The sequence below is a fragment of the Bactrocera dorsalis genome, chromosome 3 (genome assembly GCF_023373825.1).
Source record: "Bactrocera dorsalis isolate Fly_Bdor chromosome 3, ASM2337382v1, whole genome shotgun sequence".
Lineage (NCBI taxonomy): Eukaryota > Metazoa > Arthropoda > Insecta > Diptera > Tephritidae > Bactrocera > Bactrocera dorsalis.
This window is the reverse complement of record NC_064305.1, coordinates 73,895,970-73,922,853: the sequence shown is the minus strand read 5'-3', so window position 1 is coordinate 73,922,853 and position 26,884 is coordinate 73,895,970. Positions and strand designations below refer to the sequence as shown.

General features: G+C 33.0%; 1 protein-coding gene across 6 annotated transcripts in view; it reads left to right on the top strand.

Annotated features, from left to right (window-relative positions):
* Nucleotides 1-16,318, top strand: part of LOC105224559 (uncharacterized PE-PGRS family protein PE_PGRS54) — a 35,046-nt gene extending 18,728 nt beyond the window's left edge. For 4 of the 6 annotated variants that reach the window (XM_049452976.1, XM_049452978.1, XM_049452979.1 and 1 more), the window contains 5 exons: nucleotides 2,678-3,234; nucleotides 9,623-9,740; nucleotides 9,936-10,260; nucleotides 13,468-13,579; nucleotides 14,879-16,318. In XM_049452976.1, coding sequence (XP_049308933.1) covers nucleotides 2,836-3,234; nucleotides 9,623-9,740; nucleotides 9,936-10,260; nucleotides 13,468-13,579; nucleotides 14,879-14,929 — 1,005 coding nt within the window. In that variant the 5' untranslated portion in view covers nucleotides 2,678-2,835 and the 3' untranslated portion in view covers nucleotides 14,930-16,318. The remainder of the gene's footprint in view (nucleotides 1-2,677; nucleotides 3,235-9,622; nucleotides 9,741-9,935; nucleotides 10,261-13,467; nucleotides 13,580-14,878) is intronic. The other 2 variants (XM_049452977.1, XM_049452981.1) reach the window with 2 other exon arrangements.
* The last annotated feature ends 10,566 nt before the right edge of the window (nucleotides 16,319-26,884 follow it).

The window sequence follows — 26,884 nt, the reverse complement described above, 5'->3', positions numbered from 1 at the left end:
TTGGAGGTCTTCCTCTTACTCTGCTTCTCCCGGCGGGTACTGCGTCGAACATTTTCAGAACTGGAGCGTTTTCGTCGACATAACTTAGTCAGCGTAGCCGCTGGCTTTTAATTTGCTGAACTATATCAATGCCGTCATATTCTCATACAACTCATCGTTCCATAGAATGCGATATTCGCCTTAGCCAACGCGCAAAGAACCTTTCTCTCGAAGACTCGTAACGTCGACTCCTCAGATGTTGCATAGTTCACGCCTCTGCACCATTTAGCAGGACGGGAATAATAAGTGACTTAGAAAATTTGATTTTTGTTCGTAGAGAGAGGACTTTACTTCTCAGTTGTCTACTCAGTCCAAAGGAGCACCTGTTGGCAATAGTTATTCGGGGTTTCAAGGCTATATACTGGCTGGAGAAGTGTTCCCTCCACAATTTTAGTATGCTTTGGGCGCCAGTCACTAGATCACCTCGAAGGTTCTACAAAAGTCTGCTCAGGTCTTGAAACCTTCTGTTAGTCCCCAATCATCGATTTTCGAACATTTTTACTGCATTTTTCCAAAATATGTATATCATTTTGAGATTTATTCTTTTTAATTTCAAGATCTGAGTAATAAAGTCAAAACATGTACATAATACATCAGCCCTCTACTCCCATGTGCTTTAAAGGCGATTATCTCAATATAATGTTTTGCAAAATGTGCCGCTGTGTCGAGAAATGGAGGGATCATGTGACCTACTGATATAGGTTTCTGCATGCTACTTAAAAACTCCAATATCTCATACTGGAATGAATTTATCTTGTTGTGAAGTTGGATCTCCTGATGTTAAGTAAGATGTGTGAAGCTGTTTGTTTACGACGCGAAAGATTGTCTAACGCTTTTTACCATAGAAAAAATTTAACAAATTTCAACGAAATTTTGTGTTTCCTATAAAATCACAGCTACGGACTTGTTGAAAATTTATATATGGATTTTGAGTCCACTTTATCACGAGTAAAAAAAAAAATTATATGTATGGATTTTGAGTCCACTTTATCACGAGCACATTTGAATAGCAAAAAGCATTCAGGAAAGGTAGTGAAGTCATCGAAAGCTTGTCCCATGCAAGTCGTTCCTTCAGCTCTTTTAGCGAACTTTGTTTTATCACTTCGATCGACTGAAAACGGGTTCCACGGAGCGGCAATTTCTGTTTTGGGGAACAATAAAAAGTCTCGCGGAGCCAAATCTGGTGAACAAAGTGGTGGATCGATGGTACTCATTGCGTTTTTAATATCAAATTCGGTCAATTATGGCTCGATGCTAATCCATGAATAGTTCTTCCGCAATTCGGGCAATTTTCCACGGATTTTCTCACGCAAACGCCTCAAAACGGCCAAATAGAAGTCTCTGTTGACCGTCTACTCCTCCAGAACAAACTGATGATGCAACAAACGACGAATATCGACAAAACAATGAGCATTTTCTGGATTTTTGAGCGGCTTTGGTGTGGTTTGTTTTGGTTTCTGCTCGTTTTTTCTCTCAATTCCGATGATTATTGACTTGTTTGCACGCTAAACTAATAAACTCATGTCCAATCGGTAGTTATAATGCTCTCCCTGAATGTGGGATCGGAATTCGCATTATCAAGCTTGTCCAAATAGATCAGTTTAGGGTATTATTTTTTAAAACAATTCAGCTTATCAGAACAAGTCGAGCACGAACGTAATTTATACCCAAAATATCCACCTGAATAATTCGAAATGACTCGCGAGGGATGTGCCATCTCTCTAACACTTGGCTGACGAGTTTCAAGCACCATAACCCATATCTTTTCAATATTTTCATCTGTTGAAGAGATCGAAGATCGTCCAGAACGAGGCATGTCATCAACGAACTCTCGACCATCTTTGAAGGCTTTGTAACATCCATAGGCTTGCGTATTTGATGAAACTGAATCACCGTAAGCCCTTTCCAACATTCGCAATGATTCCGCAAACGAAATTTGGTTAGGAATACAAAATTTGAGACAAATACTTTGTTCGATATTTTTATCCATTGTGTAAATCGTATAACTTTTTTTAAACGCAAGAAGCACAATTTTTTTTCTATAGTTAAAATATCCAAAATTTCCTAACATTCAAAGATCGTTTCGAACTATTACGGCGGGCATGATTAAGAGTCTTAGAGAGACTATCTTTATCGACAAAGAACAACTCTGAGCAGGAGTGATTTTTTCCATTTTTTAATACTAGCAAATTAATTGTTTATAAATAAAAATTAGAAATTATGAGAATTTATTTGAGTTCATGCTAGTATTAATAATTTCAGCATTCTCCATGGTTCATTGCACGTTCCAATATGGAAAATGTTTCTTTTGACAACATTTCGTTACGAAATTCAATTTATTGATAATCCGCTCAGCTCTAAGCATTATTGCGTGTTTTATGCCTGCTCACTCAGGCAAACGAAATATTTGTACACAACTTGAACGCAAATCAAATTCAATTTTTGGAGAGTTTGGGTAAATTTCATAACGGCATTAGTGCAATGTTTTGTATTTTACACATTTTGCGCATAAGCTTCTTAATTTTTTATATAAAAGTGTATTAGTGCATACACACCAATGAATGGAAATAAAATGAAATTAAATTTAAATTGCTTCCGCTCTTTTCTGCTTCTTCTTTTTATTGCATGTGGAACGCAGTAGCCCATATGGTAGCGGCGCAGCTAGAGCCGTGAGCGTCAGCGTGAATAGCCACATTCGCACATTTTCCAACACTTTACGGTGAACAGGTGCACACACCGACACACGCACTCACCCACACGCAGCGGTGAAACTACTTTACTCACGCTACGAACGCTATGAAGTCCACCTTGATTTGGTTATTGCTGGCCGGTGTTGGCGCCGTACTGCTGTTGGGCGACACCGTCGACGCCTGGAATCGACAGTTCTTCAATCGCTACTCTCGCAGCTGGCTGCGCAACAACGCTGATGGGCCGATTGGTGGTGGTGGCGGCGGTGGCTTTGTAACCGGCCTGGGCGGAAGTGCCGGCAATGCGCAGCAAATTGACGACTTTAATGCACTCTTCGGTCTCGGCAACGATATGAGCTTGCATGGCAATGGCGGCAGTGTGACCACTAATGGCGGCAGCGTAGGCGGCAATAGAGGTGCTGGCGGCGGCGGCGGTGGTGGTGTTGGTTACGCCACCTACGGCGCGGGCTATGATGTGGACACAGGTGGTTTTGGTGGTCAACAACAGGTGAGTTGCATACTACACTTTCATTTTGTCATCAAAGCAACAAAATACACCGCAATATCCGGTGTAGGGTTAATGTGAAAAAAAGAGGCTTCAAAGTGGAAATGTTGCAAACTTTTGCGCAGCGCAATGAAAGTAATTAAAGTGAGTTTTAAAAACTCTAATACAAAAGTTTCAGCAACCTTCCACTTTTTTTTGCAGTGCACCTTTCGCCACCAAACTTGTAAAGTGTTGCCATGGCCGGCTTGGTGGCAGCCAAGTGCTGAGGTTAAAAAGTTGCTCGCACAAAAGTCTTGTAAGAACTTAAGAACAAAGGCAAATGGAAGTGAAAGAAATAACTAATTAAAAGAAAGGGGTTTGCTGAAAGGTGAGGTGCTGTAGAGGCTTTGATAAAATGAAAGCGGACACACGTTGTGGGAAGGAGCTGCATTTGAGAAGTGTTAATTGGTGATTTTCACGTAAAAAATATATTTGTTGAGTTAATAGTTTAGATATAAACCTGACCTACTTTTTTACTATCCGTAATTTTTGAAATAATTAAAATTTTTTGAAACAATTATCCCAATACAATTTGGGATTAGAGTTATATTAAAGTAATATATAACAAATGAGTTCAAAAGACCGGCATACACATAGATGGCACTCCTATCCATATGATTTTTAGTTAGCTCTAACCTTCATAGGAGTGTTAATTTGACAGCTGTCGGATTGGTTTATAAATTATATAATTTTGAGTGAAGCAACTGCTGTTATTGTGAAAAATTAATAAAAAGGAATTTTGCCTGTTGATAAAGTATTGCCTTTTGAAGAGAAAAAATAAAGTTGAAGCAAACACTTGGCTGGATTACGATTTTCCGAACACTGTACCAGTAAAATCAACCATCAAGGAACGCAATGGACGCTCAGAAGAGGTTATTGTCAACGAAAACATCATAAAAGTCAACAAAATAATATGGGATGACCGTAAACCGAAGCTTTTTTAGATAGCAGGCGCTCTAAAGATATCAACTGAATGTGTACATCATACTCTTTACGAATATTTAGGTATGAAAAAGCGCTGTGTAAAGTGAGTACCGCGCGAACTCAGTTTTTAGATGTTCAAACACGACAAACTCAACTTTTTGGGTCGATATGTGATAGTGGATGAAATATGGCTCCATCATTTCACTCCGAAGTCTAATCGACAGTTATCTTAGTGGACTGCATATTGTGAACCTGCTCCAAAGCGAGGAAAAACCCACCAGTGCGCTGGCAAGGTTATGACGTCTGTATATTGGCATGATTGGAATGCCCAAAGAATAATTTTTTTCGACTACCTTGGAAAAAATGAAGGACCATGAACAGCGACTTTTAGATAACATTACTGGGCCGTTTGAACAACGAAATTTGAAGGACAAGAAATTGCTGCTTCACCAATGCAATGCGCCGTGTCTCGAGAACTCTTCCCCTTTGCCCAAATAAATAAACATTTACACAGCTGTTGGTTGGTAACTAACGCTTGCTGAGCTCACACAAAGTTCACAGGGCAATGCTAAAATATAACAGACCAGCGGAATACCGACATAGTCTGATTAGATTGGGTGACGCATCCTTTATTGTGAGCTCTTCAGCTTCGCAGTTGCAAGCAATTCTATTATGATCAGATACCTTAACCAGTCTGATATCGATGCAACTTTATGCTATGCTGGAGAAGTCACACACTTCTTTACTAACCTTGAGCGAGCTGTATTGCCGGTTTGCTGTGGAATTGAATGCAAACCCTACTAAATGAAGTTAGACTTCGAGGCATTGAAAAATAATACAGTATTCCGGTATCCTGCAGCTAAAGTTATATTTCCGGCAATCTGTCATCTTTGGAATATCTGAATGATCAGTGAAAACTATTTTGTAAGATCATTTGGGCCTAAGAAAGGTGAAAGTAAAGCATGATTGGGTCCAAAATGACGTAATTTTTTCCAAAAACAGTGTCCCGTTAACGTTTGCGAAACAATGCTTTCTGACATCCAGGATGTCATGAAACGTATTATTACTGACGATGACTGAAACAAACGATCAATTGGCCGAATATCAAGTCAAAGATGAGCCGAAGCCGAAAAAACACGTCGAAGGAGGTCAAAAATCAATGTTATGTTAACAGTTTTCTTCAAATATCGATATGTGGTGCACTCCGAGTTCCTTCCAGCCGGCCAAGCTGTCAACAGGGAATACTATTTGAGTGCTATGTGACGTTTGCGCGAAGCTATTCGTCAAAGGAGGTCGGAATTATGGGCCCGACATCTCTTGGTTTTTGCACCTCGATAATGCACCGTCGCATAATGTATTTATTCTTCGTGAGTTTTTGGCCAAATTTTCAACCAATTTCCAATTGACGATATACATTTTAAAGAATAAATTAAGAACAATTATGAACACAGTCAGACTACTTTTTGCTCATAATGGTATACCATATGTAGCATACGTACATATGTAGGTATATATGTATATCCATTGTGGGAAACCAAATAATTTCAATTCAAACATAAATGAATTGAATATCGAAATTGCATGTGGGAAGTCATCATGATATTTACCACCATTCATTGAATTTCATTGCAAAAGTTAATTAATATGAGAGAAGACGCACGAGCAAGCCTGTTCAGTTGCACTAATAGTACATATAATATTTACTTATCGGTATATACGTTTATATGACTATTTCTTTCCACTTTACATTCAAGTGATACAAAATGAAATTTGCAATCGATTTGTTTTCGAGAAGTTATCTTATTTCTACACAAAAACACTCACACATACAAATGTGTCGGCGCATAATTCAATTAAAATGAATTTAGTTTTGACGTAATACAAGTTTGCAGGTTGTATTTTGTTTTCCAATTTGAGCTTATTGATATTTCATATTTTTTATGGTCACACGTTGTTGTTTTAGAACGTGTTATTTTTGTTTTCTTTAGACTTTGGCGAATTCACAGTTTGATAGGTCATCAAAAATACGATTCAGAAATTTTATTTTTACAAAAAAAAAAACCGTAATAATCGCTCTATTAGGTGCCTATTTATATTGAAAAGGTGCGATTATTTCTACTATTTTAACCAATCATGAATGAATCAAATATAAATAATTTTAGTTTCCTTAACTTTTTGAGTCACAAAAAATAATAATAAAAAACAGTTTTGGAAAACTCATAACTTTATTTTATAAATTTCTGGCCAAATTTTAGCAACTACCATTACTTAACAGAAACCTATAAAGAAGAGTTTAAACTCTTAAAACTAAGCGACTGTTATAAGCTTGATTGAATGTGAAGGTGATTGGAGTCAAATCAGGCGAATACGGTGAACGATATGAGTTATGTTTTTGGCAAAAAGTTGCGAAGAATCAATATGTTATAGCAGCATAACATTATCGTGAAGAAGAAGTAATAGCTTTCCCCCCATAATTCCGGTCGTTTCAGACGTAAAGCTTGATGGAAAGGACACACAACATTAAAATAATATTTATTGTTGACGATTTGGCCCGACGGAAGGAGTACATCTCAGCATACTTTTTCAAGATAATTTACCTTTTCAAAGTAATTTGAGATTTGATAAAGCCGCAATGGCAGTGCATTTTGAAAAAATTTTAATCACAGTATAGTAAATCTCTAGATTAGGAATTTAGGAAAATATAGATATGATCCAATTTCTAAACTTAATCGAGATTCCGACATGGATAGAATAGGTACCCAAGTAATACATAGAGCCCCAAACAATACCTTACATTACAGGTGTCAAAAAGAATGTATGCTAGGAATCTGTATTTATATCTTATTATAGAGTCGTCAAATTGTCTTGTTAAGTATACGCGAAAGATTAAAGACGAAAAATATTTTTTTGGTTGAAAATACATATTGGGGAAATTAAATAAGAATTGGTAAAAGGTTGCCATCTACCGAAAATTTGACATTTTTTGGGGGGATTCAAGTTTAGCCAGTCTGCTAGAATTCTTGACACCTTTTGTCTACCTTTTTTTCATGATTGTCATTAACAAATATTTTTACCAAAAAAATCAAAATTACAATTAAACATATAATTAATAAATAACGGGCGACCCAATTAGAGGTACTTTTTTTGACAGATCACGCGTGAGTGGTGTCAAGATTATTTTTTTAAGTATTGTTTCGCACTTCATCATAGAAAAACTTACACCTGAACAAGGCTCAACTTATGGTCAACATAATTGGCCTATTGAGCGTACCATTCGCAACTCCATCACCCATCTTGAGACCCAGCATTCATTATTGGATAATATTTTTTTAGTGCATTTTACGTCGAGGTCTTAAATTGAGCTTATAAAACACAGCTTGTGTAAGAATTGAAGCCGCTCGACCTTCCCAAGCGACATCACTTCGCTCTATGGGCTTATGAATAGTTCCAGAAAGATCCGACGTTTTCAAGATAAATTTAGTTCACCGATGAAGCTTATTTTCAGCTCAATGGGTATGTAAACAAGTGATATTGCCGCATTTGAGACGAAGAGCGACCTGAAGAGATTCAAGAGATGTCATTTCATCCAGAAACAACAGTGTGGTTTGTCGACCGGTGGTATTTCTTCTAAAATGTTGCCGGTGAGAACGTAACCGTCAATGGCGACCGTTATCGCGCCATGATAACCGACTATTCAATGCCGGAAATTGAAGCTCGTGGTCTCGGCGACATTTGGTTTCAACAAAACGGAGCTACTTCCCACACATCGCATCAGTCAAAGGATTTATTGAAAGATCAATTCGATGAGCAGGCAATTTCATGTTTTGGGCCGGCCGATTAGCCACCAAAGACGTGTGATATTACACCGTTAAACTTTTTCCTGTGGGAATAATTAAATTCTACGGTCTGTGCGGAAAATCCCGCTTCGATACAGGCTTTGAAGCAAAACATCACGCGCCAGTCGACATGCTCGCACGAGTAATAGAAAATTGGACGCGACGGATGGACCATCTTAGACGTAGTCGTGACCAACATTTGAAAGATATAATCTTCAAAAAATAAATGCTAAAGAAAGTTCTTTCGAATGATAATAAACATTTTCCATTAAATTTTAAGTTTCTGTGTTTTTTTTAAGTAGGGAAACTCGAAATACATCACTCATTAATAGAAATTTGGAAACTTGTGTTCTTTTCATTTCACTATAAAATATTCCATAAAATTAAAAAAAAAACGACAGTCACACGGGATAACTCCTTTAAGGAAGTATTAAAATCTGGTGTCCTGAATTTAGAGCGGTTTTGGCATCTGTCAAAAGAGTAACTGGTACTTTTACTATAAATTTATTATCATTTTTATATTCAAGTGTTTACTACAAATATTAATATCGTTAGAAGCAACAAACCTGCGAAAATATTTAAAAAATTTGTCATGCATTCATCGCCCCGGTAACCACAATTCCAAAATAGCTACAATCAATTAATCTTAATAAAAAATAAAAAAAATCGTTGTAAGGAGTTATTTTGGAATATCTGAATTACGAAATATGAAAGGAACAAAATTTCGATTTTTTTTCAAATCTCTACCAAAATAAATTAATATGTCATTTTCACTTAAATTCAACAGATTTAAAGTAAAAACGCTTATGTGGCAAGAAAAACAGTATATTTTGGATGTTTTACTATTTTTTATAAGCTACCCGGTGATACCCAGTTACAATTATTCAGGCCCCAAAAGTGTTGTTCCACTATTTTAGGCGTCATTTCATTCATTGCTTATTTATACTAATTAACTTCCATATTTCCATTTATATAATTAAAGTGCAACCAGAAGTTGTATTTGTATTGTAAACTACCTCAGTTGCCCCACCCCCCACTTTCATAATCAATTTTATTGAAGTAAATACACGTACAACATGCAGCAATTCATTCTAAAATTTCCCAGTGCATTCGGCGATAATTGTTTACCAACATGCGTGAATATATACGTAAATTATGTACTTTTAATTAAATGCATTCATACTGCAAATATTAAATGTTTGCTTGCTGGCGCGTCAGCCACACAGCAAGCGGCGACTGAGTAATGAAATTGCACATCACTCATACGCCATGCAGGACGCTGACAACTATGAACAGACAAGCTTTGCCGTTTTCACCACTTTCAACTTTGCTCCTGACATCCAACTCAATTAGTGCCACAAATGGTAAATGTGCGCTGCGTTTGCGAAGCTTGTGTGGGCGGGGAGGTTGGTGGCGTGGCAAATTGAATTTTAATACATGCATGGGAGCATGTACATATGGGAGTGTGTGTGTTCAGACTATATATACTCGTATTCATAAAGCGACGCGCATATTTATTTATAAAATATGACATAACCTTTGCAGACATACATATATGTATACATACACACTCACACATGTTTCTCTTCCAGCAGACGGAGATATATGGCATCGTGGAACCGTTAATAGAGGATACGCCGTGCGTGGATCGCGCTTGTCAGGTCAATGATGATTGCTGTCCCACAGGTGTCTGCGTCAATACCTACGGTGGTAAGTACAACAACAACAACACACGCACACACATATGCACCTTCAAATGCAAAAATTCACTTATGTGTCGCGCGCGCGTTGACGATGTGTTAATATCCATATATCGCTGTTCTATGCCGAAAGGTCACCGCGCGCCATAAAATTTCAAAATCTACTTATACGCTCTTTTTTTAACGGCATTTTTTCTTTTAATAGAAGGTAAATGCATTTACGTTTACGGGCGTAAACGCGATCTCTGTCATCGCAATACGGACTGTGAGCTGGGCATGTCGTGCCTGAAGAGCGCAGCTGGTAATCTGATGTGTCAGCCGAGTGCATCTACGGCTCATCTATTGAATGCGGTTGGCGGTGCTGGTGTTGGTATTGGTGATGGTGGCAGTCTCGTCGGCGCTGGTGGTGCTGGTAATAACGCTGTTGGCTTCAATGTTGGCGCAAATATGGCAACAGCTCCCAAGTTGACGTTGAATGCGAAGCAATTTGGCGAAGATTGTATATCGTCGAGCGATTGTAATGTGAGCAAGTAAGTGAAACACATACGTATGTGGGTGTGTTTATGTGCATTTATGGAAATATTATGGGTGGATTGGATGTTATTATTAAATATTACGTGCAATATTGACTATAAAAGGCGAACGGGCAATTTTTTATGATGAAAGTATGGTCATAGCTCCCATTTGACAATAAAATTCCAACGAAAGTAGGTTAGGTTAGGTTAGTGCTGAGGTGCTGATATAACTGTTGCTCTTTTGGGATATCATAAAAAGATAAATAGTGGAAGGGGACAAAGAAATGATGGAACGGACGTCATTTACTCCGTTACTGCAGAAGCAAACAATAAAAGTTGTCAATAATAGACCGAGTGCTTTTTCATAAAAAGTTAATTAGTAAAACAATGTTATCCTTAAAAAATGTAAAGATATCTCTAAAGATAAACGTAGTAGTTATATAACCAGCAGAAATAACTATTTTGTACTACAAGTTTAATTAAACACTCTGGGTTAAACTGTGAGGGCCCGTATTTCCGCATAACTGATATTGGAGTCCCAATATAGACGAAATTACCAACTGAAATGTAAGGCTAAGTTATGTTCGTTGGCTAATCAAGAGTATGCACTTGGACTACTATAAAACAGAACTCCTTTATCCGATCTTTAATTGATCTTAAAGCGCTTTATGACCAACAAAAATTTGCTTGGTGGAATATATGAAATTGCAAAGAAACTCAAGAACTTTCAACGGGCGGCGCGCTTCAGCATGTTTGGTGCACTAAAGTCCACTCCGACCATGGCACTTAACGCTATCTTGCAGATATTGAATCATACATCATCGAAACGTGCATAGCTGCGAAAGTTGCCATCAGACTCTGGATTCCTAAAAGAATGCGTGTCTGAAGACTCGGAAATCTACACTCACTTTGACTCTTCATACCGCATCACTTAGATCATGGAGTCGTCAAAGCGAATTCTGGCGGCTCCTTCTCTACTCCATATACCGGCGAGGGAATTATGGGTGGAAAGAAGGGTTAAAGGAGAGAGACAGAGAGCTTATTCACGGATGGGTCAAAGCTTGGGGGAGGTTGGTGGAAGGGTTTACTATCAGGAGCTCTCTTTTCAACTCCAGCTTCAGACTTCCTAACTTCCATTAAGGTGGCAGTAGATTTACTGCTCCGAAGTGGAGCCACTTTCAGAGAAGTGGCCATCCACTCAGATAGCAGAGCCGCGATACTAGCCTTGGACTCATTAAAAGCGCGTTTAAGGCTGTTCAAAGAGTGCCTAAACTCGCTATCCATAGCATCGAGTGTCTTTGTGGTAAGACTGGTATGGGTGCCAGGCCACAACGGGATCGCAGGAGACTCTAAAGCTGATGAGCTAACAAGAAAAGGCACCAAAGAATCGCTATCGTCTTTTGTTCTACTAACGGACAGATGGGTTTCACGGAAGCTTGCCCAGCGCTAGGCCACCATCGGTACATGTACAGTCGCAAAAGCGTCGGAGACCCTATAAATTATATATATAAATGATCAGTATGTTGAGCTGAGTCAATTTAGCCTTGTCCGTCTGTCTGTCTGTATATATACGAACTAGCCCCTCAGTTTTTAAGATATCGTTTTGAAATTTTGTAAACATCATTTTCTCTTCAAGAAGCTGCTCATTTGTCGGAACTACCGATATCGGACCACTATAATATGTAGCTGCCATACAAACTGAACAAACGGAATCAAGTTCTTGTATGGAAAACTTTCACACTTGACTATGTATCTTCACAAAAGTTAGCACATGTTATTTTATAAGATAATAATGTAACATATATAAACATGCATAATAGATCTGAACAGATCGGATTAGTATAGCATATGGCTTCCATACAAACTGGACACATAGCTACTAAAAGAAATGCACCTGTGAAGGGTGTATTAGCTTCGGTGCAGCCGAAGTTAACATTTTTTCTTGTTCTTTTTCTCTATCCTGTAAGCCAGGAACCGAAGTCGTAGAGCCACCACTGCTAGTTAGTGAAGAAGAAGTATTGGCCCTACCCGGAAAAATAAAAAGCAGCAAAGCGCCTGAATTAGACGGCATTCCAAGCAGATCCTTAAAGAAAGCCATCATGTACAATGCGTGTTTAAAAGAAGGGATATTTGCCGACCCATGCAAAGTCCAGCGATTGGATCTACTTCCTAAACCAAAAAAAGCCTCTAGAGAAACCATCACCATATCGACCTCTGGAGATGCTTGACACAATTGGCTAAGTGTACGAAAGCACAGTAAGAAACCACTTGGAGTTTGCAATCCCAAAATCCAACGAAATATTAAAAAAGACAATACGGCTTTATGAAAAAAAGCACTAAACAATGACGTTGACACTGCGAAATGTGCAGTAAGTGACAAGCGATGGAAAGGCGGAACAAAAAACGGTTGCGCGCGGATGTGGAGAATGCCTTCAACTCAGCACAATGGGCAAACATAATCAAGGCTCTGTATCACATACGCGCACCTCAACATCTTATGAAAATTATTATGAGTTATTTTGAAAACAGGTGACTATTTTTCGATCTGATGAAGGCACGAAAAGCTACTCTATTTCGAGTGAAGTATACAAGTTATCAGATCCATTTATAGAAAGAGAAGAGTCAAAACCTTAACAATATGGCAGAAGCGGTGGCAAACCTCACTCAAAGCACGATGGACCCATAGACTAATACGGGCATGCATTCGTGAAGCGACAGACGGCATGAGAACATAGAATTCCACCTAATCCAAATACTACGTAGACATTGGTTTAGAAACTACTTGTACAGATTCCAGCACGAAAAACTTTTACGACACTCATGTGTCAGTCCACCGAAAATTGGAAAGCTGTCAGCGAAGAGACAGCCTCAATCATGACAAACCTGAGTCACATAGAGCAGATTAAGCGTCCGTCAGTACGTGCCAAAAGGAGACTTAAATGTCTTATCACTTCCAAGAAGTAATAATTAATCCGGTTGTTCCGTGGGAGAGTCTGGAGTTCCGCACTCCGGCTTTTGATGCTTCACCAACTTACAAAAAAAAACAACTTGTTCCTGTCGATGGATTTCGTTTTGCTACACCTTTTATCCACCAATATTTTGATAGGACATTATATGTATTGGAGAGATCGCTTAGCCCTGCCTGCCTAAATAATCTTAGTTTAAATCACAATAACGTTCTTATACCCTTACTACTAATTCATTTATTGCAATTTCTTTCAGGGGTTTATGCTGTCAACTACAACGCACCCACCATCGCATACGTCCACGCAAATTATGCGCTTACTTCCGGGATCCTTTCATGTGCATCGACATTATGCCAGCCGACGATGAGGTAAGCAAGTACTACATGCAGTGTATGTGTGTGTATGCGTGTTTGTATGTAAATAAAGAATGCACTCAATTGAAAGTGTAAGTGCCTGAGGAGCTTATGCAATGAATTAATTCAGTGCTTAAGTGAATTCATGAGGAATTGAGGTGAAATGTGGTGGGTGGTGGTGGTGATGAAATTGCCAAAGCGCATAAGCCGCAGCAAAGCCCAGATAAACACAAGCAAGTGAACTTAGCGGCTTAAGTGCTTTGCAGCCACCTGAGATAGTTGGTAAGAACAAAAATAAATTATACACTCTCCGCCGGTAAGAAGCATGCACTTGCATTACGGTGCTTCAATGAGAAAAATTAAAGGAAAGGCAGTGATGATTTCCAGCACTAAAGAGAGCATTGACTCTGTGCTGGCACTTTTGTGCCATTTCTGGTAATTAAAAGAAAAACTAATTTGGATTTGAATTGAGTTATTTTCATAAGGTTAGGAAGCAAAACGAGTTAATTTTTAAGGACTTCGAATATGAGAGACCTTTGCTTAAATTGCCCTATAGACGTTAGTGCCTTGAAATGTCCACTTTTAGAGACATTGTAGTCCCATTCATGGGTTTACTTTGACAGCTGGTTTGACAGGTAGCCTTCCAGGAAATTCGATATATGCAAAAACAACACTTTATAGATATTAGTGGCTTGAAATATCGACAGTTAGAGACATCTGGAGACATTGAGGTCTAAGTCATGGGCTTACTTCGACAGTTGGTTTGACAGTTACCCCTTTAGGAACTTTTATTTAATCAAAAACAACATCCTATAGATGTTAGCGCCTTAAAATGTGCGAAGCTAGAGAAATGAAAAAAATGTGAAAAACTCGAAGATCAATTCTGATTCACTATAATTCCCATTCTTTAAATAAAAAATTACTAGAAATCCACGTAAAGGTGACACACCCTGTACTGGCGTACATAAATGTAGAATGTAATCCAATCAGAAAAAAACCTGCGTCACAGCCGGTCCAACACAAGCAAAATTTAATGAAGCTATCATTTCCGCTATTACTTCAATGCTTCAATGCACTCCAACTGATTGACGAAGCGTAGTCGGCGCTTGCCGAGTGTGTCAATTTCAAAATAAGCTTTAATCAAGGATAATTTAAGGATTGAGAGCACGCAAGAAAAAAAGTAAGAGCGAGGAAACGATAAAACTTTACTTGACTGCTGAGTGCTGAAAGTTGCGAAGGAATTCAAATAAATTACAAAGTGTACTTTTTTATTTATATTGCAATGCATTGGTTTTTTTGTGGGTCTCTTTGCAGGAAATGCGCGACTCACGTTTCCTATCCGCCTTCAGTCAGCGGCGCATGTAATGAGGAGAAGTAAGTTGAAGAGGAAACAGGAGGAGTAAGTTGAAGAGGAAGCAGGAGGAGTAAGATGAAGAGGAAGAAGGGGGAGTATGAAGAGGAAAAAGAAGGAAAAAGAAGAAGGAAGGAACAGGAAAGAAGGAGAAAGAAATAAAGCAGAGGAAGGTAGTAGATGGAAGGAATAAAAGAAGGAGAAAAGTACACAACACGCATGGATATGAAAACATTTACACACATATAAACAGTTAGCGTGGAGTCACCGATTAAATCATAAACATATACATACACACACCCATACAGAAATGTATACTTTCAGTCAGCGCGTGTGAAATTCAAACAGGACACACTCGAGCCGGCGCGATATGCAATGTAAACGGAGGCAATGAAGAAAACAATCATATTGAACTACGATTTTGAGAAGAAAAACAAAAACAAAAATTACAAAGAAATCCCAACAAGTTTTAAGATCACAACAAGATATCAAGCAAAGTTAAACTTAAATTCTAAGAAAAATATCAATTAAAATTAAAAATAAAAAAATAAAGGAAAGCAAATTGAAAAAAATTGCAAAAACAACATATCATTTATGCGAAGAATGCATTGAAAATTGTTTGACTGCAAGAAATTATAGCGAAAATTGTTAATGCTATTAGCACACATACACACATACTCAATGAATTATAAATGTATTACAAATTGTATTATTGTAACAAAGTATATATACCCAAAGAGATCATACATATATATATTTATGTATATAAGCAAATATATATACATACATATATGTTTTAATGTGCGCAATGCAATAAAAACAACAACATGAACATTTAATTTGAAAACTTCAGAGAAAATTTCCAAAAAAAATTATAAAATTAAAAAACAAAAATAATATTAAAATTAAAAAAAAATTATAATAAAATAAAAAAAAAATCATAAAATAAATAAAATTTCAAGTTTAAATGTAAAGTAGCGGAAAATGTTGTAAAAAAATCATATGTATGTATATCAAATATTATTAGTAATAAATACAAAAAAAAAAATTAAAAAATTAATTGCAATGATTTGCTGACAAAAAACACAAATTATACTGGCTGAGGCATAATTATAAACATATATAAAAATCTATATATAAAAAATATAATTAAAAAATATATATATAAATATTATTAAGTGCATTTAAACAAAAATAACGCGTTAAACCAAAGAGAAATAACACTAATATTAAGTTTATGAAATAATATAAAACGCAATTAAAAAAAATTATTAAATTTATTGCAATTATGGCAGAAGAAGTATTGAACTAATGCATATCCCTTAATGAGTCAATCATTTGTGTAAATCTCAATGTATTAACATATATATGCTAAGTAATTAAAAAAATAATTCACGTGTAAAGCAAAATTCAATTATTTCAAATTACAACAAAAAATCATCTTTTATTCTAATACTTTGCGGAACACTAAAGTCATTTCCATAACCTGAGTATTTGAAATTCCGTAACTACATTTGTAATGCATGTGAAATTTTTCTAATTACAACAAATATATACACTATTATTATATTTATAAGTGTAATTTAATAAAAAAAAGAAGCAAAGTAAGCGTTGAAATGGATGCAGCCGCATTTGCTGAGCGAATATATGAGAATTGTTTTCATTTGAAAATTCCATTTTTTGTGTTCTATACTTCGTATTCAAGATTTTGAAACATTTTCGTAATATGTATTTAAATATGTAAATTAAATATTATATGTGCAAGAAATAAGAAAACAAGTACATAAATAAATGAGAGCATATAGTAAGGCCCGCAAGGGCTTTGAAAAGCCAAACAAGTTGTTTTATTATTGACAAAAGTGGCATAAACGAAGAAAAAACGTTAACTTCAACTGCAGCGAAGATAATAATACACTTCACAAATACAAAATCTTCAATGCAAGAACTTGATTTTGAACGGTCAGCTTGTATGGCAGCTACATATATGCTATAGTGATCCGATCTGAACAGTTTCTTCAGAGATTGCAGCACTGCCTTTGGCAATAATTCATGCGAAATTTCTTGAGGATATCTTGTCTCATTAATAAGTTGTCCATGCAAGCACTTGAGTTCGACGGTTCAGTTTGTATAGCAGCTATATGCCATAGTGGACCGAATTCCACGGTTCCGACAGAAAGAGGAGAAAAAGACGTGTGTATAATTTCAGATCGATATTTTTAAAAAGTGAGAAACTAGTTCACGTATATAATGTATAAGCAGATAGACAGACGGACAACGTCCGGCAGGTTTAACGTGATCAATGCTCAGCGTGTTGAAAATGCCAGGAATTTTCAGTACGAATTAACAGTGTGAAATGGACACTTTAACCACCTTGATAAAATTCGAGACCCATCTAAAACCTCTGCTGTACTTCGGGTCCGTCACCCGGTTGCAATGCAATTCCACATTCAACTGACAAAGTTTCAGTAGTTCCCATATTCGGGTTTTAACCACAACCATCACAATACTCCCCGAGAGGCCAGTACGCATGAGCAGGTAGAAGCGAATTCTAAAGGCTCCTGCTCCCCGTGTTACCAGAATTAAGTCTCCGGTCAAACCTCGGTGCCGAAACTACCACCAGTTGAGCTTTCATATTGCTGTGGACTGGTGATCAAAGGTTGGACCCCATACACATATTGCACGTACACACCATTCACACAAGAAACTATTACTAATTCTCTGTTAAACGCCTTCGCCGCATCAACAATTCAAGCGCAAACGACCCTAACTGTTCCGCGTTTCGACTAGTGGAGATCACATCGCTAACATCGAGCCGTCCATCAGTTCAGCTAATTCCCATATCACCCAAATTCCAAATGTCCGAGTACATGGGGCATTTTGCAATTACATGCACCTAGTCTTCTACCCCCGCCCCACAAAAATAACACGACCTATTAGATAGGTGCTTCTGATTCAAAAATGCATTCAGACGCCCATGCCTCGTAAGCAGACGACCCAGACTTAGGCAAAATCTGAAGTCTGGGTTACCCTCAACAAACCCAACGTCCCAAACTCGACCGTTAGGACTATTGTCCCAACAGTCTTGCCAACTATAACAGACCCTATTATCTAGAAGCCTCCTGCTCCCTAGATATCCGTCCCTATCCACATCATCATTGGAAATCCAGTCATTCCGCAGCAATCCCCCCTTCTTAACACGAATGCAACAGCTCACCGTATGACAATGAGGTAAAGAGGGATTATTATTATTATAGAGTTTAGAGGTTTATATCCACTGAATTTAAGAAAATAGATTGTTTACATTTATATCGAATGCACATTTGAAAATATTCTCCGAAAATTCGGAGATACTATGTCTATGATAAGTCTATATTTAATCTACTTTAAAGAATACCACGCGCACAGTTTTGGAAAATAAACTAGGTTCCTGTGTTTTAACTCGTCATCTCACTGTGAGACTTGACGACAGAGCGTAGTATAAAGGTGTTAATAGATTTCTGTGTGTTTTTTTAGGTTATGTCACCCATTTGAAGCGTAAATAAAAATAATTTTTTTCCACCCAATTATCTCGAACTTTGTGCTTAAAAAGGTGATTTTGAGCCGAATTCTTTTTTATTACTCTAATATGAAGGAAACCTCAGGCGAAAATCAATTTATTTTGGTGGAAGTTTATGGAGAACAAACGCGCTAAAAGGGATTTGTGACATTTACAAATAGTGATGTTATCTCGGTAGAAGAGAAGCAGTCAAAAAAGTTTGCAAAAGAAGAACTATATAGAAAAATAACTCAATGAATATTGTTCCCAAATACAAGAAGGGCTTTCAGAATCTTTTATAATCACTCAAGCAGCCATTTCAAAACGTTTAAAAGCAGCTGAATAAATTCAAAAGAAGAGAATTGAAGCCAATAGGAGTTAAGAGCCGACTTTACACGTCAGAAATGCTGCATGTCAACAACACTAAACGCCAACTAGCCAAATCAACGGCCGATTACCATGAGGCTAAGATAAAGCTGTGAATTTGGCAGGACTTAAACCATTAATGGGTAAAGCTACCAACAAAATATTTTTAATTTGAAACGAGCGATTGACTGCCAAAAAAAGCAGTGAATTTGCAACTAGACTGGAGACAATAATTTTCAATCACAACAAGACTGGTTAAACGCTGTTTGGCAAAAAGTTTCTGGGAATTTTTGACACACCCGTCTTAAAGGTCTGATTTTGTTCAGCGATGGTCATTTTTGGCTCAATGGGTATGTAAAGAATCAATTTTGCTGCATTTGTGACGAAGAGCAGAGTGAACAAATTCAAAAACTGCCATTTCATCCAGAAAAAGCAATGAGTTAGTGGGCCGGTAGAATCGTCGGAGAGCATAACAATGGATACCATTATCTCGCCATGATAACCGACTATTTGATACCTTGAAGCTTGTGAACTCTACAACATTGGTTTCAACAAGACGGCGCCTCTTCGCAAACATGGCATCAATCAATGGATTTATTGCGAGAACACTTCGGTTAGCAGATAATTTCAGGCTTTGGGCCGGTCGATTGGCTCCAAAATCAGGAGATATCACACCGTTAGACTTTTTACTGAGGGGATATACATATGTATAAAGTGTATGCGAACAACGCCGCATCGGACGGACCATCTAAGACGTAGTGCGGCCAACATTTGCAAGAGATAATCTTCAAAAAATTAATGCCACTGAATGTTCCTTCCAACGATAATAAATATTCCCCACTGATTTTCTACGTTTTTTCTTAAAGAAAAAGTAGGGAACCACAAAATGGATAACTTTTTCCAATTTTTTTCTAACGATGCAGAACGCCGTCGTTGCAATGGGATCACATCAGAACATGAATAAAAATTCCATTAATTTATTCATGGCCGTCAAACCGGAGCGGTTTGTTGTTAGGATAGAATACAGAAATTATCAAAAGGATTTAGATATTACCATTTCACATGTTTTTCTTAAATAAGCGTTAAAAATTTCGAAAAATAAACTATACGAATTTAGTTGTAGACCGTTAATCTCAATTGAATTGAAATGCATTTTTGCTCATAAAGAACCTGAAAAACAAAAAATATATTAATTTTTTTGAATTTTTAAACGCATCTCGATACACCCAACCAAACAATAACAGCAGCTACTTGTATATTTCTATTTTGTATTCCAGCTTTTCATACCGCAAATATACTTACCCACTAATATATAATATAATTACACATAAATATACAATATACTTACCTATAAATATATAACATACTTAACTATAAATATATCTGGTATTTACACGTTAGATAACTTATACAATACCATTTTGCAATGCCCACGCAATTGGGCACCACTGTTGGTGGCACTTTTATATTGAAACTACGCAAAATGATTTTTATTTTATTTTTTATTTAAAGTGCCAGTAAAAACGCCACTTAACACTAACATTAGACTCTTTTTTTATCATAATCTTTTTTTTTATCATAATATTCATGTAATCTGTTTCATTTGCTTACAATTCTTTTAGTTTTTCATTTTTAGCGCACATAAATCATGTTTTTTATCAATTTATAATAGTTTTTCAATGCATGGGCAACGGTACTTTACAGCGTTCATACTTTGTTTTTGTTTTTGCTGTGCAAATATGGCCCAGCATTTGGTTTTTAACGGAAATAATTGGTTACTTTACATTTAGCTTTTATAGTTGTGGTATTTACATTACAAAAAATTTACGTCTGTAATTTAATTAATTTATATATATATATATATATTTGTTTTTTCTTTATCAATATAGTAGAAATATTAAAAAATTACTGATATTATGTGTTCAATAAAAATGCAGTTTAGCAGTTTGAGTTCTAACAACCATATTATTTCACGTTACTTTTTTATAGAACAAAAAGTTTACAAAAAACAGTATTGGAAAATTGGAAAACAGAAAAAGGCTATGACAATAACAATATTGGAAAATAAAAAAAAATTGGAAAATGAAAAAATAAATTGAAAATTACAACAATAATATCGGAAAGTTAAAAATAAGTGACTTTTTTTTGATATTAATTGTTAAAAAGTTATTTTTTTAGCTTTTCAAATATTGGAAAATTGAAAAAAAAAATATCAAAATAAGCGATTTTTTAATATTAGCTGCTAAGAAATCAGTTTTTATCTTTAGAAATTGAAAATATTTTTTTTAATTGTTAAATAATTACTTTTTCACCTTTTGATTTCATCGTTAATGTTTTTATTTACTTTACAATTTATTCCCAATATTTCTTAATACAGTGTAGCAATTACATACATAATTATTAACAATAAAAAAACAGTTGAATGAACTTCTTGCAGTTAAATATCATGATTTAAGCAGAAAAATATATATTTAAAAGGTTATAAATATTTACTTAAAGAAAAAATCAACAAAAAATATTATTATTAGGTGTTTTGATAATATTGTTTAACAAAACAGAAAACATATTTTAACAAAATTAATGCTTATTAGCATATTTGAAATATTGAAAACACATAGACACACTTTCTTGTTGTTTTTATAAAATTAATCAGTTTTAGAAGTATTATATTCATTATTTTTATTTCATTTTATTGTTATTAATTATTTTATTATTACATTTTTTATGAATATATTTTTATTTTTTTATATTTATTTATTTAATTAATTTATTTTTTTGTTTTCGTATTATTATTATTTTTATTTGATTTTATTTTTTATAATTATTATTTATTTATATTTTTATTTGATTTTATTTTTTATAATTATTATTTATTTATATTTTTATATGGTTTTAATTATTTAAAAATCAACAGTTCTATTAATTATTTTATTATTTTTATATATTTTTATTATTCAATATTTTTTACATTATTTTTTTATTATTATTATTTAAATATTTTTACAATTATTATTTACTTAAATTATTATATACTTTGAAATATTTCATCAATATTTTTTTTAATAATAATTTTATTAATTATTATTCATTTATATTTTTATATGCTTTTAATTATTTAATAATTTTTTATCAAAACAGTTGTATTAATTATTTTTATAAATTTTATTATTATTTTTTTATATACTTTTTTATTTTATTATTTTTTTATTAATATTTGTATATATTTTTATATATTTTTAATTATTTCATCATTATTTTTTTATGAACATTTTTTATTAACAATTTTATTACCCAACAGTGTGTGTGTTTTGTCGTTTTTAGAAAACATACAATTATTCATAAAACAAAATACAGTACAAGAACACTAAGTGCACACACATACATACAGTACAATTATAGGTTAACAACAAACTCACAGATAAGCGCAGAAAGGCAGACTTAAATACATAACTAGTACATAATTTAATTAGTTAAACTTATGTTATATTTTTTTATACAAACACTATTTACAGTTAGTTTTTAATTAATAGCAATGTTTAATGATACTTAAATGTAAAAGCTTAAACATAAGTAAATGATAAGGAATTAAATTTAGGAATACAAATTAATAACAACATACTTAAATTTAACAGGATGATGGTTTTTACACAATAAAATAGTTGTATTCCTCTTTTTAATTGATTTGCTTAACTTATTTTTGCTCGTTCTACGCTACTTTGTCCAAAAGAGTGGATTTGTGTTTTATGTAGGATACAAATTTTTAATTGTTAGCATACCTAAATGTAATAGGAGCATAAGTTCTTAGCACAATCTTTGCGTTTCATTAATTTTGCGTTAATTTTTAGCCCGAAAAAAGTATTAATAATAGTCGTTAACGCCAAAATAATTATACTAACTCATGATTTGTTTTTGTTTTTTGTTTTTTTTTTTTCAAAGTGTATATAAGGAATTTTAGTACCAAAAGCGTTACGAGAAATTTGTGCACAAAAGTTAGTAGCTGACAAAGTTGTTTAAATTCTTTATCTATGTAAATATATAAAAAAAAACATGTAACGATTAGAAATTTGAGTTCAGTTTGAAAAAGAAACAAGCGTGAACGCTTTGAATATAATATTTTTGTATTACATATTTCGAAACAAAAAGCATATAATTGAATTTTTTATGCCGTTAGCGTCTGCTTGCTACAAAATTGCAATGTGTATGTGTTTTTTATGTTTGCTTAGTCAAAGTATGCATTTGTATTCGATATTTTTGTGTAAGTGTTAGCATGCTTCCGCTTAGTTGGTGGAGGATTACATCTCAATTATATACAAAAACTACTAAATCAATTTATTTTTAACAGATATGTCTGCCATTTTGTTATAGCCAATAAACAATTGTTAATTGTTGTTGCTTTTTCATACAAAAAAACTTAAAAAACCTGCAGAAGCTAAAAATAAATGTTAATTAATTCATTTTTGGATATTTCTTATGTTATTGCAACAAGAATTGGTTGGTATGAGTTAAAAAGATAGAAGTTACTATTATTATTATTATTTTATTGAGAAAGTAGGAAAGTTTGTCCTAAACTGTTTGATTTTCATGCAAGTCAGTGTGTATTTAAGAAAACAAGAAGCAGTATTTCGCAGAAAGCCTGAAGGGACGGTGGAGAGAGTATGGAAATTGGTTTAAACTTTGGAATGCTTGTATTGGCTTAAGAATCTATTTTGCAGACGATAATAAAAACTTGTATTGAAATACATTTAAATGTATTATTTGCTATCAGAGCAAATCCAATTTGATCAGCTGTTGTATACCGTAGAATATTAAAACAGTTTAGGGATATGCTGCTATGTGTACCGAGATTATGACTACTAACTAAAGTTCAGTTGAAAACATCAAACAAAAATAAAAAAATAACAATAAAAAATAAAGCTAAAAAATCGAATAAAAAAACTAAATATATCAAAAACAAAATATAAAAAATTATACTAAAAAAGATAAAAACAAAAAATATATAAAAATAAAAACAAAAACAAAAACAAAAAATATAAAAAAAAATAAAAAATATAAAAAATTATACTAAAAAAAAATTAAAAAAATAAAAAAAGAAAAAAAAAATAAAGAAAGAAAAAAATAAATAAATATGATAAATAAATCTAATAAATATATCTAATAAATAATATGAAATATAAAAAAATTAGGAAGAAATTTAAAAAACAAAACAAAAATAAAATTTTATGAGTAAAAATTTCAAAAATATTAAGGCAAACGTACCGCAATATTTAAAATAATTTGAAAAGTAAAAAAAACAAATAAAGCATATAGAAAAATTAAAAATTTAATAAGAAAAAAATTTCAAAACCGAATTTTAAAAATAAAAATCTAAAAAATATTAAAACTAAAAAAAAATTAATATTAAAATTAATATTAAGATTAAAAAAACATCTAAAAAATTTTTAAATTAAAAAAAATCTAAAAAATTTAAGAATCAAAAAACAATAAAAAAAACACAAATAAAAATAAAAAAAAAATTTAATTATCAAATTAAAAAAAAAATAAAAACTTAAAACTTAACTTAAATTTAAAAATTTCAGAAATATTACAACAAACATGTAGAAATGGATTTAAAAAAAGTTAAAAAAAGCAAATAAAAAATATAAAAAAATAAAATTTAATAAGTAAATAAAAAATTTAAAGCCAATTTTAAATATAAAAGTTTTAAAAATATTAAAACCTAAATATAAAGATGGTTAATAAATTTTAAAAATAAAAAAAAACATCTAAAAAATTAAAAATAGGCAAAGAAAAATAAAAATAAAAAAAAATAAAAATAAAATTAGAAATAAAAATTAAAAGTGTAAAAAGAACATAAATAAAAATTAAAAGTCTTATAAGAAAATAAATAAAAATTAAAAATCTAATAAGAAAATTAATAAAATTCTCAAAAAATTAACAATCTAATAAAAAATATCCAAAAATCTAAAAAACATAAACAAAAATTAAAAAAAATAAATAAATAAAAAAAAATAAATAAAAAAATAAAATAAAAAAATAATAAAAATAAAACTAAAAAACTAAAAAAAAAATAAAAAAAAAATAAAAAATAAAAATAAAAAAAAATAAAAATTAAAAAACAATTTTTGAAAATTAAAAAAAAAGAAATTTTTAAAATTCTAAATAACCCAAGTACACGACCAAGTATTTTACTGATCAACAAGAGAACAAAATTCCATTTCCTCAAAAAATTATTTTTATACAAAAAAAAATGTTTATATCAACTCACGCTGCACTTACATATACATATAAACTCGTTGAAGTAAAAATCTGATGGTCAACCACTACACACAATTTGGAAAATGATTTTTTGCGCATAAGTAACGGTATATTTACATAGAAAACAAAATATACTAACTTATAACGGTTGCTTTGCGTATTTAGTGGAATAAAAATAACGAAAACAAAAACGAAATATTGATAATAGCATTTACTTGTTCTTTGCAAACGTAAGGAAAAAGCAAGAAATGCCAATTTAGCGGGTTTTATTCTTTTTTTGGTGTAAGTGGTTTTGCTGCATACTTGCGCACACACATCAACAAAGCACATATCGAGTCAACAAGTGATTTTTTATATTTATTTACATACATTACGACTGGCAATTCCTGAGTTCTTTTGGTTTTCATTATTTAAAAAGTGTCTTTATATAGTAGATTTTTTACTTTATGCATGTTTTGTTCATTTTGTTTTTGGTTTTTGCTTTTTTTGTTTTCAAGTTTTTTAAACTTTATTTTTGTCGCTTAATATTATTTTCTAAAAATGGCAAAATCTTAATGCGAGTACGAAATGAGTTGAGTGGAGTTGAGAAGTAGGAAAGAACTAAAAAAAAAGGAAAACAACTTTTTTTTTATAAAAGTTTAAATAAAATATTATTATTAATAATATTATTATTACTTTGTAGTTAGCTCCAAAAATTGCTCTAAAAAGGTTACTAATTAACGGTATGGCGATTTTCACTGTAACTGTTGCTATGTATCAGTCTTTAGTCAGAGTCTTTTTTTGTTTGTTTGTGTGTGTGTGTTTAGTTGTTGCTAGATGTGTTCGTTGTCTCTAAACGTTAATGTGCTACAACTGCCGTTAGGAGCACTTACATATGTATGTATGTATGCTTTAATTATGCTTACAAATGCAAATGAGCTTAGTTTGATTGCTTAATTGATGGCAGTTTTGTATGCTCTTCAATTAGTGGAGACGCTTGTAGGAGTTCAGTTGATTTTTTTATTTTTATTTTGGAGAAAAACGTTAATAAATGAAACAAAAAAGAACTTTTCGAAAAAATTTCTTAAAAAATATTAGTTGAAATGTTAATTTACTACAATGAATATGTAGATGTAAAGTTAGAGAAAATTTACTAAATTCTCTTAAAATTGCTGTACTCAAATGCGCTGGAAAACTATTATTTTAAAATGTTTAACGATTTTAAGATAAAAATTATTATTTGTTTTTTATATTACAGCTATTTTATAAAACTCTTGTAAATATCAGGAATTCTCATTTACAAGCATTTTTGCTCTCTCCTTACGTTTACACAATATTTGCTTAGTTATCGCGTTTAAGCCATATAAGTCAAAATATAAACATTGGAAACCAAAATCAGAACTTAAAATTTCCGAAATGTAAACAAATGCGTTGAAGACATTCAAAAATCATCGAAAAATTGTTTTAAAAAAATTTTAATTTCGAAAAAAAAAATTACTTTCGAAAAAAAAATTTAATTTCGAAAAAAAAAGTTTAATCATCGAAAAAAATTTAATTATCGAAAAAGAAATTTTAATTTTCGAAAAAAATAAAATTATCGAAAAATTATTTAATTATCGAAAAAAAAATTTAACTTCGAAAAAAAATTTTAATTATCGAAAAAAAATAATTATCGAAAAAAAATTTTAATTATCGCAAAAACTTTTAATTATCAAAATTATTTTTTTTTTAGTAATGCGTAGGCTTGTAAGTCTAAAATAGCAGCTGCCATAGGAAAATCTCAGGATTGTGTACATTTCCAAAATATTTACAGCTATTTTTTTTTCTTTTTCAG